The sequence below is a fragment of the Bubalus bubalis genome, chromosome X (genome assembly GCF_019923935.1).
Source record: "Bubalus bubalis isolate 160015118507 breed Murrah chromosome X, NDDB_SH_1, whole genome shotgun sequence".
Classification (NCBI taxonomy): domain Eukaryota; kingdom Metazoa; phylum Chordata; class Mammalia; order Artiodactyla; family Bovidae; genus Bubalus; species Bubalus bubalis.
Window position 1 is genome coordinate 83,965,895 of NC_059181.1, and position 16,945 is coordinate 83,982,839.

The 16,945-nt window shown below is 43.9% G+C and overlaps 1 protein-coding gene across 10 annotated transcripts in view; it reads left to right on the forward strand.

The window, feature by feature from the left end:
* The window catches only part of CHRDL1 (chordin like 1), a 135,588-nt gene extending 118,896 nt beyond the window's left edge, over positions 1-16,692 (forward strand). For 6 of the 10 annotated variants that reach the window (XM_025277287.3, XM_006071603.4, XM_025277293.3 and 3 more), the window contains 4 exons: positions 2,138-2,347; positions 7,988-8,155; positions 10,177-10,266; positions 14,401-16,692. In XM_025277287.3, coding sequence (XP_025133072.1) covers positions 2,138-2,347; positions 7,988-8,155; positions 10,177-10,266; positions 14,401-14,531 — 599 coding nt within the window. In that variant the 3' untranslated portion in view covers positions 14,532-16,692. The remainder of the gene's footprint in view (positions 1-2,137; positions 2,348-7,987; positions 8,156-10,176; positions 10,267-14,400) is intronic. The other 4 variants (XM_006071605.4, XM_044937462.2, XM_025277290.3 and 1 more) reach the window with 2 other exon arrangements.
* Positions 16,693-16,945: the final 253 nt, after the last annotated feature.

The window sequence follows — 16,945 nt, forward strand, 5'->3', positions numbered from 1 at the left end:
ATAGATTCCATTTGCTCTGAAAGAATTTCAAAGTCTTAAAAAACAGGAGGGGAAATGGACTTTGAAAAATCCTAAATCCCATAATTTCCACAGACCTCTTCATTTTCAGGGCAGAGGCTCATCCCTTCATTTCTCCATGTCCTACAAAAGCCCCAGCTGGTTTACATTTATTCATTACCCCCATTAATTTGGACTCAGCCATTCTCTCCTGACCTTTTTCTATTATAGTTCATTGGAGAGTCACTTGTGCCCACCTCCAACTCCCAACACCCCAGCTGGATGACTCAAAATCATCTTGAGAATTTGTTGGTGAGGAGAAGGCTGTGTTTTACCCTGAAAATCGATCTCACTGTATTACTTTCAGTGTGTAGGCTCTCACCTAGTCTGGATGATTTCCCTAGTCCAAATGTTTAGGGGAGAGGTAACCTGGCTCTCCATCACTGTGGGTCCTGCCTGCCGTGCTTCTATCCCTCCTGCTGACAGCATACTCCTCTGAGATACATCTCCTCTGTCCCTTGCTAGACCCCAAGAGGAGAAACAATAAGACCCCATCATTCTTGAGTCCAGCCTAAGTTTTCCTGAAGCAGAGTCTGCACCCACGTGATCACATTGTCCAGAAGGGAATGCCACTGTCTGGAGAGGAGAGAGAAGAGTGATGGACGGGAGAGAGAACAACACATCTGGTCCATCTTGTCCTGTGATTCCATCCTCACTTTATCTTTCTGTAATTCAGTTCCTCTCTGGTTTAGGGTCTTTGAAATCTTTACATAGATTGACCTGTTAGAGTGCCTAGTACTAGAACAGCTCTTACAGAGGATAGGAAAAGGCAGCCAACATCATCCATATTTCCTAATGTGACCCAGTGGACTTGAAGAGAAAGAAATAGCCCAGTGAGTCATCCTTCTGAGGCCATTGTCTTGCAGCCAAATCAGTCAGTTCCTAGAAACGCCCCAAGTGGGGTTCCTTCTCCCACCCTTGCCCCGCCTTAAGTGATAGGACCCACCCTAGAGATGTTGTTGATTTCAGTGCCTACAGGTCTCCCCGGGTATGATGAGGTGATGGGAATAATGAGAAACACACCCAGTCCCCGTCATGGCTGGAAATCTCCAGAATGTCTTAGCACTTTCCAAAAGGAGAGAACTCATTCTCAGACCTCCCTGTTTGCAGCATGGGCAGGTCTTACATCAGAGCCTAGCTCTGTGCCTTACCTTAGGAGTCAGATATGTTTTCATTGGTTTGCACTGAAGGTTGTTCCTCTGACCCTTTCCCTTCATAGGCCCCACAGCCTGCAGCCCAAATGCTTGTTCTTACAAGCCCCACCCCACCCCCCAAAAAAAAACATGGAGCTGGTGACTTCTCTTCCACTCAATAAATGTGAGATCACCAAAACGTAGCTGGAGGGCAGGCAGTGATTCACTGTAGCCAGATCTCTACAGCCACTATGAAGAGATGGGATATTACCAGAAGATTAGAGGCAAAAAAAGCTACCTTCCACCATTTACCCAGGAGGGGTGGGTCCTTCCCCTCTCAATCTTGTCTCAGCACTTTCTTTCCCATGTCAGAGAGTAAGCTAGCACTAGTACTCTCCATACCCACCTGTATTACTAGATCAGATTCTCATAGCATTTGACCTGAAGGGATTTGCTTCAGGATCTGGAAAAACTCGGCACTTTGAGAAGAGCAGTAGTGTTTGCTTCTAGCCTCCCTGGGCAACAAACCTTCCTGGGAGATTTTCATGCCTAGAAGCACATCCACTTGGGCCATCCCAGTCCTCTATGGAACTGCAGGTCTGAATGCAGCATTCTAGGAGGTTCCTTATCAGACACCCAGGACACACAGAACTCTGCTTTCATGCATCCATTCATTCCTCCATTTAGAAGATATTTATTGATGGCCTACTTTATGTCAGGCACTTGTGGGCATCCAGAGACCTGTTGAAGATCTGGAATAATTGCTGAGAGTGGAACAAGGCCCACGCTCTTTTTGGTTACAGAAGCTGCTCTGTGAACCTATCTCTATGGCCACAACAAGAATGAAGGATGCTTGATGTCTTAAGGGGTTCAGGGCTTGAGCTCTGAGTACAGGGGCCCATTTCAGCTCCCTAGCCTTTAATTTCCAGTCCTGCGTTCTCTTCCAGTGTGTGTTTCCAATGGAAAGACCTATTCCCATGGCGAGTCCTGGCACCCAAACCTCCGGGCATTTGGCATTGTGGAGTGTGTGCTGTGCACTTGTAATGTCACCAAGCAAGAGTGCAAGAAAATCCACTGCCCCAATCGATACCCCTGCAAGTATCCTCAAAAAATAGACGGAAAGTGCTGCAAGGTGTGTCCAGGTAAAAAGGCAAAAGGTGCGTTGGTTGGAAGCCCTGCCTTTGGTTGACCAAGATTCCCCACATAGTCATCCTCAATGTTCTTTGAGCATCAGAAACCTGCCATGTAATTGTAACAGTAATAGTTCTACTAATTGCTAATAAGGAGCTACATTCGCTCCCCTTTTGAAGGGCTGATAAGGTGGTTGCTTGGAAGACACTGACTTACCAGAAATCGGCCGGGGATTTGCTTGTGTCTACCGCACCTCTGAATCCATGTAGCCATAAGGACTGAACTTAAACCTTGCTTTTCTAAATCCTAGAGAAGTTAGGTTGTTGTGATTATTAGGAAGGACAATAGCCGCCTCCATTAATATCACCATTTAACTTGTCAAAGCACAATTACCTCCATTTTCTTTTGCAGACAGGACTAGAAGTGGATGAGGTACAGTGGAAGGAGAGTGGGTTCTGGTCCTAAGCTGCTGTGTGACTTTGGAAATGTGCCGGATCAGTTGATATCCAAGCTTCCTACCAGTACTAAAATCCTATGATATTATCATTTCTCTATTAAAGAAAAGAAAATTAAGGTGTATAAAGTGAAGTGACTTGCCCAGAGTCACAGAAATAGATAATAAAACCAAGGTTGGAACCCAGGTCGCTTCCAGCCCATTGTTTTTTCCAGGCCAGTAGAAGATGTGAAGTGTTTGTTTGTTTGTTTGTTTTAATAAAGGCAATTGATTAGTTAAATGGTGGTTTTGACACATGAGCTAGAGGAAAACACAGTCCATAGTATTGGGGTTGACAGAGTACTGGATTGGTAATCAAGCGTTCTGGCCCTGGCTCTGCCACTGGTTTCCTGTGTACCTAGAATGAGTCACTTCACCTCTCTGAGCCTCAGTTTCTTTCTCTATAAAATGAGAGAGTTAGAATAGATTTCTTATGGCTTTTCCAGCTCTAACATTCTAGGACTGAATGAATTAGTCACTTCCAGGCACATGAATTTGTCATTTCTTATGTTTACCTGCAAAGCATTATTGTAAACATAGATTCAAAAAAAAAAAGAACAAATGTTTTAAAATGTAGGCAAAGAGTTAAATCATTTATTCAATTTAGGCAATTCCTCATGAGTAGCAGGTAAACATGAACTTAGTCAATGTATATATGTATTTTGAGCATCTTCATGTAGGCCAATGGTTCCCAAACTTCTCTGCACCTTGGAATCCCCCAGAGAGCTTCTAAAAATACCTATGTCTCATCCCCAGTGATTATGATTTAAGTCATTTGAGGTGTAGCCTGGGGTTTGGAATTTTAGAAGATCCCCAGGCCTTCTTGTCTGTAATTTGCAGACAACTTTGGGAACCACTGCTGGAGGCTCAGGTTGATTTATGGTCTTGCTAATCAAAGTATGATTTCTGGACCAGCAGTGCCTGGGAGCTAGTTAGAAAGGCAGGTTCTCAAGTCCCACCCCAGACCAACTGCATTTTAACAAGGTTGCCCAGGTGATTCCAATGCTCCTTAAAGTTTGAGGAGCACTGATTTATAGCACAAACAAAATCTTTCTTAATGTAACAAACTTCATCTTCCAAAGTAAACAGGGGGCAATGTGTGGGTAGGAAGGCCAGGAGCTATCTGATATGAAGTGGAGGATTGGGGCATTAAGGTTGATGATGAGAGATACTTAGTAGGGACAGGGAGAGAGCACATTCTGTGGATAGGAACATGGCGGCCACCCAGCCACGATGACCTTATAACTTCCAAGTTTACAATCTCACTGGAACCCCAAGCCTTTTAGTGTCACTTAGAAGTAGGTCCACCAATACAGTGTTCTCTCCTGTCAAGGGTCTAACACCTAGAATTGTAAAAGTAATAGAACAAGATAATTTCAGACACAAATTAATAGTTACCTAGACTACCCAGGTAAGTTAAACCCTCCCGCTATATAATATTCCAATTTGAATCTCACACCTTCAAACCAAATCCCATTTCTTTGTATGGTTAGGATTGGATGGGTGTAGGTGATTCAAATAAGAGGGAAGGAGTCAAAAGGGTGTGAGCACAGGACACAGAACAAGTGTTGTGTTTCAGATTAGTGGCATTTATTCAAATCTTTATGCTTATCTTTTTCTAAAAAAATTATTTATTTTAATTGGAGGCTAATTACTTTACAATATTGTGGTTTTTGCCATACATCAACATGAATCTGCCATGGGTGTACATGTGTCCCACCTTACACTCTTTGGCTAAGCAGTTCTACTAGAAATTCAAAGAAAGTGATCAGAGACATAACAGATATATACAAACAAGGATTTTTACTGCAGTGCTGTTTACCATAGTGAAATATTAGAAACAACCTGAAAGTCCACCAGTTTGGAAATGGTTAAATAAATTGCGGTACATCTGCACTGTGGTGTATTATACAGCCATTAAAAATCACCATAGAACAAGATTTAATGGCACAGAAATATCCTTACAATACATCTATTAAGTACAAAGAACAAGCTACAAAAGAATATGTAGTTATGATCCCACTACTTGTGTTTATGAATAGCATTGATAATATTCTTAGACCAAAACAAACAAAAAAAAAACTGGAAGGACATATGGCAGAATGTAGCAGTGGCCATCTTAGGGTGACTGGATGATGGGCAATTCTTATTTTCTTCTTTTTTTTTATCTGCATTTTCTAAATTTTCAGCAGTAAATGTGTATGACTTTTATAACTAGAAAAAGAAATAAAGGCTTTTATTTTTTAAAACTGCTCTCAGAATCCCAATTGACAATATCTTAAAGAATCTTATTGACTAAACCTGTTTCTCTAGAAGAGTGGCTTTTCCCACTTTCCTGCACTGCTCAGACATGTAGAGATGGCAGACTTACTGGGCAACATGGAGGAGAGAGTGTCTTGTCCCATTCTGTCACCTGCCCTCAGTGGGCCACACACAGGTGTCTGTGAATTCTAAGTTTCCTCTGATAGTCATGTATCCCTCCAAGAGTCGCTAGCCACGGAGGTGACTTCAGAACCTCAAGGGGCATGCACTTGTTCATGCAGCATGCAATCTGGAAACACATATTCTGTGCCTACTGTGTGCAAGACATGGTTCCAGGCACTGAGAATAGGGAGATAAAGCAGACAGATGCAGGCTACTTGCCAGCAATGCTCCTTACATCCTGGCAGGAGACGAAAGAATGAACACAAAACAATAAGGTAATTTTCTGTGGTGCTGAGTACTGGGAAGAAAAAAAACACAAAGATCAGGTGAATGGGACTGGCAGGGTGGAGCATTTTCAAAAGACTGGTAAGGGTCAGCTTCTATGAAGAATGATGTTGAGTAGAGTCCTGAATGATGTGAAGGGGTAAAAAAGGCAAGGTCATGACATCCTCAGCCTCTTAGACAATGACACATAACACAGAAGAAAAGGAATAAAGGAGTGAGCAGGGAAGAGATTGACAGAAGAAAGAAGAGTAAATTCAGTTATTCATGCTGAGAACAGAAAAGAGAAAATTTGCAAATGATTCAGTCAAAAATTTTCTTAGAACAAACAATTGCAGGGCCCTCCAGTAACAAAGCAAGGCCAAAATGTAGGATGTGAGTTTCACCTCTCTCTCTCTCTTGTCTTTGCTCTGGTGGAGGCTGGCCTTGCTTTATGTATCAGTGGCCATCTTCGGAGTTGTATTGGACTTCTACTGCCTGAAGTTTCCCCAACTCACTCTCAACCCCGCCATACCACCCCAATACCCGAAATTCCCATAATGACACATTCCTTTTGGGTTATAGCAGAAAAAGCTTAAAACTTCAAGCTTGTTTCTTGGGCTGGGATAATACTGATACATCTCCTGTGTCAGTCATCCCCACTTCCGTAAGGAATGGTGTCTTAGTTCTGGAGAGCTCAGGACATGAACATTCTCATGGAAAGTGGTAATGGCAAGAAATGACTTCAGGCATGTCATGCTTCCCTGGAAAGAAATGAAAGTAGGTGAACACGCAGTGATCAGGAAGCACCTTGCAGTGAAGGGTGTGGAATGAAGAGGTTGCCGAGCAGGTAGTTCAAAAGATACAGTCTGTTTATTTACTCTTAATATTTTCATGTGCCAGCCTGGATGAGTCACTAATGGATTTTTTTGTTTGTCAATCCCTTGTAGTGAGTAAATTAAGCTCTTGGAGGGGAGGGGTTGTGGGACAGGCTGACTTTTCAGGACACTGGGAGAAATTTTTAGCACATTATAGGTACTTGCAGTCCCTTCATGGATTTCTTATGGCAGTTATAGCTATAGCTGGTGAGCAGGATTTAACACATGAACCAGGCTCTCATTCTAAAGCTGGTAATTAATACACAGAGGTTCCTGTATACTCCGTGACCTCTTCCCCCCTCCACTCATTTGGAAAGTGCTAGCACACATCCCTTAATTACCTAGCATTTCACCAAAAAAGACCAGCCCACCAAGTAATTAAATTACTGAAAAGAAAGACAAAAGGGGAAAGTAAGCTTGACTCTAGGATAATCTGCAAATTGTGTAATACAACCTGGAATCACCCAGAGAAGACTAGGATTTTGTCCTTATAGTGCCCAAATGGTGGTGGGAATGGGAGAGGTAATCAGGTCAGCGAGAGACATGCAATAGCAATTTGAATACAAACTCTAGTCCAGATGCGTCTGATTGGGTAAGAGTGAATCCCCCTGATTAGAGTCACGGGTCCAAAGCACTCAACACCCAATGCTTTCATCAGATATTCTTACAGATGGCTTCTGCACATATTCAAAATCTGTCAGGGTGTCCTCAGCTTTTCTTTGTTGTTCCTGATTTGAGTGTTACGCTTTAAATACAGAGCCAAAGAGGGTGTTCATTACGAGGCCAGTAAGAACTTAACTCACTGATAACCAACCAAGGGCAACTTCTTTTGGTAGGGGGCTGAAGAAAGAGGAGCATAGAGCAGGAGGAGTGAGGGGGCTGGTATCCCTATGCCTGGAAGTTGAAATGCAACAATTTAGTTTATACTTTAAATGATCCACAGTTGAGGGATTTGACCAATTTTTTTGTGTCTTCCAACTGTTCATTTAGCATAGTGCACATATGACTAATCTGACATCTAGGTTTTGGCACCGGTGTTGATCCGGTATTAGCATTCCCCTTGAAAACAAATCAAAGAGCATTCAGAAATGTCAGCCCTATTTGGATAGATCCTTTGGGCAAGTATATGCACATAAATGAGTGTCATAAATGTTTTCTAAGTATACCTAAATGATGTTAGGGAAGTTAACTGAGGCCTTCCATCAGCCCATTCCTTGGGTCTCTGTTGGCAACACTGAGCAAGGCCAACCATGATCCTGACCCAGCATGGAAAATCCTCTGTTCCTTTAAGTGCCCAGCACTTTTGTATCTGGTCACATTCTTGCTCTTCATGAAGCTCCACTTTTCAAGTGATGGTGGATCCATTGTGGGTTTGGGGCCAGTGTTCTGTCATCACGTGGACTTAAAGGTCATGTGCTTCTTTGTGATCTGGTGACTGTTACAGGGGCAGTGAAATGTTGGTGGGATTTCTATCCCTGTAGGAATGTCCTTGTAGATTGTCCACTTCTGATGCTTGTGCAGCGCTGTGAATGCTGAGACTACATAAATGCAGAGGTTTGCTTTGACTTTTGGAAAACCATGACAAATCTCTACTCACTTCCTGATTCCAGAAGAACTTCCGGGCCAAAGCTTTGACAGCAAAGGCTACTTTTGTGGAGAAGAAACAATGCCTGTATATGAGTCTGTGTTCATGGAGGACGGGGAGACCACCAGAAAAATAGCACTGGAGACAGAGAGACCGCCTCAGGTAGAGGTCCATGTTTGGACCATTCGAAAAGGTGAGCCAGACAACATTAATCTCTTGTTATTATTATTTTTTTTTTTGTAAGGGGGACACAGGGAAGGAGAGGAAGGGTCATCTTCATTTTTCATCTTCGTTTTCTTCAACCTGTTCCCCTGTTTCAGTCAGAAGATTTCCCATTTGCTTAGAAATGAACATATGACTCACACAGTTGCTATTGTGCCCTTTAACTGTGTCCTGGGCTAAAAAGTAAGTACTGACCATAGGGGTTTGTTGTCTTTCTCACACAGCCAAGGCTGGAGGAGTGGTTCTTAACCCTGGCTGCACATCAGACTCATCTGGGAAGGTTTTTATATACCAAATGCCTGATCCTACCCACAGAGAGTCTGACTAATTGTCCAGGAGTAGGGATGGGCTTAAGGGTTTGTTCAGAAAGCTCCACAGGTGATTCTGGTGTACAGCCGGGATTGTAAACTTCCCAAATGTAATCTACTATTGTTTCCAAGATAAAGCTCAACAAACATGAAAATGCATTCATTCAGTGCCAAGCAGAGTCTCGAATCATACTGAGACCTCTTGACTCAAGAAAATTATAGTCTCACTGGAGGGGCAATCCCAGGCATGAGGTCCCATTCCTTTCCTGATTACTCCCATTGACTACCCAAGCAAGCTACGTTCTGTGCATTGTGAACCTACATCTATTCAAATCATCCCATAGCTACAAGACTAAGGCTGGTCTAGTCTGGTCAAGTTTTCAAGGAATCCAAGTGTAGAGGTGACATTTCAATTTGGAAATAATGCACATCCTTTTGCAACTGGATCCCACCTAAGGCTCGAGAGTGCTCAAACTCGAGTAAGTTTCAGCATCACGCAGGGTGCTAGAGTGAGACACAGCTACCTTGCCCCATCCAAGAAATTTGAGTGCAGTCAGCCAAGGGGAGTATCTAAACACTTGTGTTTCTAACAAATAGTCGGATGATGCTGCTACAGGCAGTACTTGGACCCATCTTTTAAGGAACAACTGCTCTAGTATTTGTGGACCTTTTTTTGTCTCCCTTCTTTCTCAAAAGAACAGGAACTTCTCTGTACTCCTTTAAAAATATGCTAGAACACGCATATAAGGCTCAGCACTGTTTATTTTTGCTTTTGACCTAGGAATGTTGGTTTGCCATCTCTTAACTCCTTAGCTCCTTAGTCACCAGGACTAAGCACTGTTCTGTTGGCTTCCCTACTGGCATTGCCCTACAGAGAGGTGTGGATGCTTTTCAACTGGTTACTATCACCTCTAAAGAGCCTGTTGTACACAACACTGGGTCATCAAAGATCTGTGCATGCTGGACAGAGGAAAACCCAGGTTCCATGTCTGCTGCTCCCTGTAGACCTCTGGAGGATTATTTAAGTGGGCTGGTAACATTGCTTCTTAACTGCAAGGCAGTTTTCTATTGTTCACATGTTATTCTGATGAAAGCTATTTGGGCAAGGTTGAGACTGTGGAAGGCCGGTTATTTTCACTCTGCCCATTTTTATAAGGGAAAGCGAAAGGAGCTATGATTGTTTCCCAAAGTAAAATATGCTTTCTGGGGAGTTTAGGAAGTGGGATGGCTTCTCCATTTACACAAATGACCCATGTGCAAAGCCCGCTTCAAGTTCTCACTGCTGAGCCAGGGGGGGCAGCCCAGTGGCTTGGCAGGGACATAGCCAACTCAGACTGGGGTCAAGGGCAGAATGTCTAATACTGCCTTGGGCTACAGAAACTCCAACCAGCACCCATGCTTGATTCCCCGTGGCTTTCCCCAGGAAAGGGTCCCACGGTCAGCAGCTCTGTCTCCCTTATCTCCATCCTCTGGAGAACCAGGGGGAAGGTCAGTGAGCCAAGAAAACAAAAGCAGTCAATGATAACCCTCGAGTCAACCAAGTTCCTGGTTAAGCACATTACACAGCCCAGCTCGAGACTCCTAAGCCCCAGTAATGAGATGATCTGCTTAGCTCAAGCAGAAAACAGCATTGCTGGTTCCAGATAGCACCTGACCACTTGCCTGATTTTTCGCTTGGCCCCAGGCATCCTCCAGCACTTCCATATTGAGAAGATCTCCAAGAGGATGTTTGAGGAACTCCATCACTTCAAGCTGGTGACCAGGACAACACTGAGTAAGTGACAACTGTCTTCACCTCCTTGGAAAACACATCTAGTGTTCCACGTCTTGTCACCCCAACTGAAGTACCGGCTGTGTTCTCACTGAACAGGAGCAATGCTCCACATCAACTTTAGAGAGACTATTCTCTCTCTCTCCTCTGGGTGATGAAACCCAGCGTCTTAAGAGGTTCCGAGGCCTGGCCTATCCAGATGTGGAGACCTCACATCTGAAAAGCTATGACCTCACTGGTGGGGCTGAGAGAGACAGAGAGAAGATGACTGCATATCATTCTTGGGTTGTCTCAAAGTTCTGTTTGACTCCTTGGAACTGCCCTGGGTGGTCATGTTTCTTTAAAAGCACTCAAGCCTTCTAGCGACTCTCCCTAGGCTTTCTAGGCTAGGTGGAGCCTGGGACTAGATCCTGCTAGGCACCGGGGAGGGTGGGAGGTGTGGGGAGGGGTGAGAGGACTTCTAAAGGAATAAAAGGCACAGAATTTCTATCCACTGGGAATTCTAATGGGTGAGACAGAACATGCAAGTGCGTTCATTATGAATTGGTATACTTCTGAAGAGTTAAACACCTAAGTGTTCAGGGGAATCTGTGAAAAACAATGAGATGAGAGCCAGGTGTGCTTAGTCGGGGAGGAGGTGGGTTTTGAAAGAGAAGGGTGTGACTGGGCAACAGGTCAGGAAATCAGTCCAGGGAGAGGGTACATCCTAAGAGAAGATTCAGACAGGAGCAAACAAGAAATGTGGGTGTGGATAATGAAGAATCACAAAGGCCACATAGGTTGCACAGAAAGGTGAGACAAGTTGGAGGCAGGAAGTAGAGGGCCTGGAAGAAGCCAGTGAGAAGTTGAGATAGCAGGCAAGGAGCATGGGTACTTGCTGCAAACTTATACACAGTGTATCAAGTGTATGAAGATGGTGCCTTGGAAAGATGTTTCTTGGCTCTCAGATGCATTTATTAAGCATGTATGACTTTGAGAAGCCATATTCTAAAGAAGCCAATTGTTGTTGTTCCATCGCTCAGTCACATCCGACTCTTCATGAACCCATTGACTGCAGGACACCAGGCTTCCCTGTCTTTCCTTGCTTAGATTCATGGCCATTGAGTCAGTGATGCCACCCAACCATCTCATCCTCTGTCGCCCTCTTCTCCTGCCCTCAGTCTTTCCCAGCATCAGGGTCTTTTCCAATGAGTCAGCTCTTCACAGCAGGTGGCCAAAGGATTGGAGCTTCAGCTTCAGCATCAGTCCTTTCAATAAATATTCAGGATTGATTTCCTTTAGGATTGACTGGTTTTATCTTCTTAGAGTCCAAGGGACTGTCAAGAGTCTTTTCCAGCACCACAGTTCAAAAGCGTTAATTCTTTGGTGCTCAGCCTCCTTTATGGTCCAACTCTCACATCCATACATGACTACTGGAAAAACCATAGCTTTGACTAGATGGATCTTTGTTGGCAAATTGATATATGCCACACTAAGAAGTTGTACTTGATCTCCAGACCAGAGAACCCCAGTAGGGGTTTTTAAGCAAGTGAATGATGCATTCATATCTGGATTTCAGAAAGTGGTACTTGCTATATGGGGTGGAAAGTGGGTTTCTAGCTAGAGAGCTGGTGATTGTCTGTAGGAAGCTGTTAGACTGTATTAAGTCAGTTAGACAGAGGAGGAGGTGTCCCTGTGAGGGGCGGAAGTTACACCATCAAGATCAGGAGCAAAGAGAGAAATGAGTTTAGAATGACTCCAATATTAGCAACTTTATAGATTGAATGTAGAGTAATACCATTCACCAGTAGGAAACTGGAGAATGAAAATTGGTAAAAAAAAAAAAAAAATGAGTTTTATTTGGAACATGTTTGAAGTCCATCTGAGGAGAGTTATCCAGTAGGGAGCTGGACATAGGATTGGTAAGGTCAAGTGTTTATTCTGCAGGAGATGAGTAGACAACTAACTGGACGGTAGGAGAATTCAAATGGAGTTGGAAGTTCCTGTGAGTCGGGAATAAAGGAGGCAGAGTCTAGGATCCCATGATCAATAATGTGACTTTTGAAATTATCAATTAATTTCAGAGAACGTATTTTTGTTCATACTGTGAGCCAGGCATTGTGCTAGGCACTGGGGCACTTGGAAGATGATTTAAGCAAACTCTTCCCATCACAGTTAGCATTGGGGGTGTATAATGGAGGTAGATGATGTGTTCCTCTGTGTGCAGCTGAAGGCGGTGAGTGATGAGATGATCCTGCAGAGTCACCTGGGGGCAGAGAAATGCAAGCCTGACCCTGTGTATAATGTGCCTGTCAGATCCTGGTGCACTGCAGGGCTTCGATGGAAGCTGCTTTCTTATATGACCCATCTCCCCTTTCCCATCAAATCTGAGAGACTAGGGAGAAGTGAAGAATCCAAGTGAGAGAGGAGCAGCAAGATGGGAGGCTATAAGGAAGGGGGGACATGATCTCCTGTGGTGAGAGAAAGAAAAGAGGTTCAATGTCAGTTCTGGATTAAGACAAGCTTGCTGACCTTGGACAAGAGGTTCTCCAAGTGGCAACATTATGGGGATGAAAGGAAGACTGAAGAGGGTATGCAGGTGGGCATTTTGTTAGGAAGCCTATTTGCCAGAGCAGGATAATAGCAGGGGAAGGAAAATCATGCCACGGAGGGACCGGGAAAGTTAGAAAAGGGATGGTTCAGAGACATCTGGTGGTTTCCAGCACTCAGCACACAGTACACACTCAAAACCACTTGCTCGGTTAGCATGACTGGAGGGAGGATGGAGAAGTTGGTAGGGACACATTGGAAATGTGGACAGTTCTCGGGGAGGGGGCAGAAAACAGGGACTGGAAGGGGTTAGGGATGCAGTTGTGTTCACCCAGAGCAGAGAGGGGTCCCCTGGTGGATGTGATACTGGAACTCTCTGCAGAGCCATAGGAGCAGGGGAGGCTTGCTAAGGGCAGGATGAGGCCAGCATGTGGGCATAAGACAAAGCAGAGGGGAGAGTTGTTTGTTTGTTTGTTTGTTTTGTATATACTAATCAAGTTTAATGACAAGTCAATTAAAATAAAAGATTGACTCAGTCTAAAATATATCAATAGACAAAGCAAGCACTATTTTACCAGTTCTTTGCAAAGGGCCTTCAAGTTTTTATGTTCTCATTCTTAGCATTTAGTATCCATTTAAATATATCTAGAGTGCTTTTATTTTAATTTAATGTATTTTTTACTTGGAGGAAAATTGCTTTACAATGTTGTGATGGTTTCTGCTGTACAACAATGCAAATCAGTCATAATTATACTTATGTATCCTCCCTCTTGAGCCTCCCTCCCTTCCCCCGCTCCCACCCCCCTAGGTCATCATGAGCGCCAGGATGGGCTCCCTGTGTTATACAGCAACTTCTCACCAGCTATGTATTTTATACATCATAGTGTATATATGTCAATGCTACTTTCTCCATTTGTCCCACTCTCTCCTTCTGTCACTGTGTCCACAAGTCTGTTCCGTCTGCATCTTCATTCCTTCCTTGCAAATAGGTTCATCAGTACCATCTTTCTAGATTATATATATATATATATACACACACACACGTTAATATACGATATTTGTTTTTCTCTTTCTTACTTACATCACTTCATATAACAGGCTCTAGGTTCATCCACTTCACTGGAACTGAGAGGGGAGAGTTTTTGACAAAGGGTGGCAGGAATAAAGAAACGAGCAGTAAACAATCAAGTAACCCAAACTAATATTCAGGCCTCAGAGAGTAAGCCAAGCCCCAGGAATGCACCAGGTACAGGTCCCCAAAGTGCCTTATTTGACCTACTGCCACCTAAGAGCTAACGACCTGACAGTGAAGCAAGTCCTAAATGCTAACTAAATAGACTGTAAAAATCCCAAGAATAACACTTAAGTTTTACTCTTGGGACTCTGACAAATGCTGTGTATTGAAATGAAGACCCTGTGACCCATGTTCCATATCTGTCCCCAGGAAAATGTTTCAGGGTCTGTTTTGCTGAAAGTTCATGATGCCTGTCTTCGAGCTCCCCTGGCGGATCCGTGAGCATTCAGGGAAGGCTTGGGGGTGTCAGCTCTGCTCCTCATTGGCTCTGCCCTCCTCTCACATCTCTGGGCCACTTTGTGTTTGCCTTTTAGGCCAGTGGAAGATCTTCACTGAAGGAGAAGCCCAGATCAGCCAGATGTGTTCGAGTCGTGTGTGCCGAACGGAGCTTGAAGATTTGGTCAAAGTTTTGTACCTGGAAAGGTCTGAAAAGGGCCACTGTTAGACAAGACAGACAGTATTGGATAGAGTAAAGCAAGAAAACTTAAGCTGCAGCTGGACTGCAGGCTTACTTTGCTTAAGTCAACAGTGTCCTAAAACCCCAAACTCAAATGCAGTCAATTATTCACGCCGTGCACAGCATAACTTGCTCCTTTATTGGAGTGGTATGTCAGCCCTTAAACATCTCCTCCAAAGAGACTAGAAGAGTTTTGAATTCTCTGTGGGAGGAAGAGGGCTAGGACGCCACAACAGTGCTCTAGTGTCTGGGAGAATCACATTTCTTTACAGGTTAAAGAGTAAACAAAACCTCTAGAAAGTTATTCCAGTGAAAGAAAGAGAAGGGAATTGCTTAGTAGGAGTTCTTTAGTACAGAGAAAATATTAGTATGAAATTCTTCTCTTTAAAATTTAGAATGTCTTGTGTTTAAAAAAAAAACTTCCCATATTCACACACACACAGGTACACATACACATGTGCATGCGCACACACATACTGAACTACAGCCTTCATTTTGAGGCAAGACTAGTGTAGACTCTCCCCTTCTTTCCCTTGCCTGACTCCTAAGTAACTTGGAGGCAGTTGGCACCCAGGAGGATAAATAAGCAGTGGTGAGCAGAAGGCTCTGCCCTGGATCTATAATGTGGTTGTTGATGGCACCGATTCTGGGAAAGAATAAGAACACCATTTCATGGCTGCCTTCACTCTGAGGTGGAAAAGAACTTTTACCTTATGACACCACTTCTCTTTTCTCCCTAAACCTCCATAAAGAAGTTAGAATTGAGTAAAACTTTTAGAAACTGAGTCTACATAAAAGAAAATAATTATTTAAGGAAAGAGTTGCTAGAAGTCAGCAAGGTCAGCCATATGTTTTCAAGTTGACAAAACTCACCAATTAACAGCTCAATCCTCATTTACTGTCCTGAAGTCATAGTTCTCTAGTCCAAAAATTTTGGTTAAATGATGAAATTCTAGAAGCTTCTTAAAAGGGCAGTTTCTCTTCTCCAATTACAGGAGTTGGTTTTTACTTGGCAAAGGGACTCAGTCCTCCCAAGCTTCAGTTAGGAGAATTATCGCTCACTGGGGGAAATGGGGATTCTGATAACAATCCTTATCCTAAGCCCTCCTACCATTCTCCTCTCATGCACCAAGCATGAACCTGAATCATGGATCCCAGTGAGGGCTGCTCCAAAAATGTCTCTTTGCAGCCTAATACCAGAGCCCAAGTGATCCATTCTGAGGGAAAACTATAAATTCTCCACAGTAGGAATCTCAAACCTGCTCTCTAGGTTTATCTCCTCAGGGGGGCCTGGATGAACTCTAGTGAATACTTAAATATTAAGGACCAAGAAATCCCATTTTTCCTACTCTGTAACCATAGGTAAGATGAACATTTTTTTATTTGACACCAATAGGGAAAAATTTAAAAGGTCCAGTCTTTATGGCAACCTGGCATAAAGGAGTCTGTTCTCATCAAAGAGACACAGAGGCCTGGTGGCCAGGCCTTCAGGGGACCAGCCTCTCAGACACATTGTTCTCGAGGAGGGGAGGGGAAGGAAGGAGGACATTCAGAGTATTAGTGGTGGGGGTGGGGGGGTTGAACATTAAGCAGCTGCTGTCTCCCACCCAGAGGTGGCAGTATTTCCATAGCATGGAAACAAGTCATTGGATCCTAAGTCAGTGGTGATTCCCCTTCTGATGACTCAGCCCCAAAACCTTCCCACCCAGGTGTTCTCTGAAAGCTCAACCTGAAGGGAACACCCAGGGAGCTTCCCTAGATAGACTGTTGCCCGCGCCGGGACACACCCTGGCCAGGCGCGGTGTGAAGCAGGAGCTGGGGTGCTGGGCGAGGCCAATGTAGAAACCCTCCAATGTTCGGTGTTGCAGAGAGAGAGAAGAGGCCGAGCCGCCTGTACTTAGTAGAGAGGAATGGATGTGGTTCTTCTTGTGTATTTATTTGTACCATAAACACTTGGAACAAGCAAAGCCCATAAGTACCACTTAGCAGCTGTAGCCATTTTCTAGTTAACTCATGTAAACAAGTAAGAATAACATAACAGTATTACCCTTTCACTCTTCTCACAGGACATGTACCTAAATAGGGTACTTATTTATGTAGTCACTGTATTTCTGGATTTTTAAATTAATAAAAAGTTCATTTGGAAAAATCCTGTGCAGGAATGTCATGTGACTGACTGACTCTGGGCAGCACGGACCTTGGGCTGGGTAACTGGTGATGGAAGGGCCTGGCTTTTGCACACTCAGCCTGACACCCCTCTCACACTACAGCCTCATGGTTAGGAGTGAGAACTTTGCAGTCAGATGACCTCGGTTTTTAATCCCAGTTCCACACTTAGCAGCTGTGTCAGTCACCCCAGCTATAAAATGGGGATGGTAGTGGTACCATCGACCTTTGCCTGC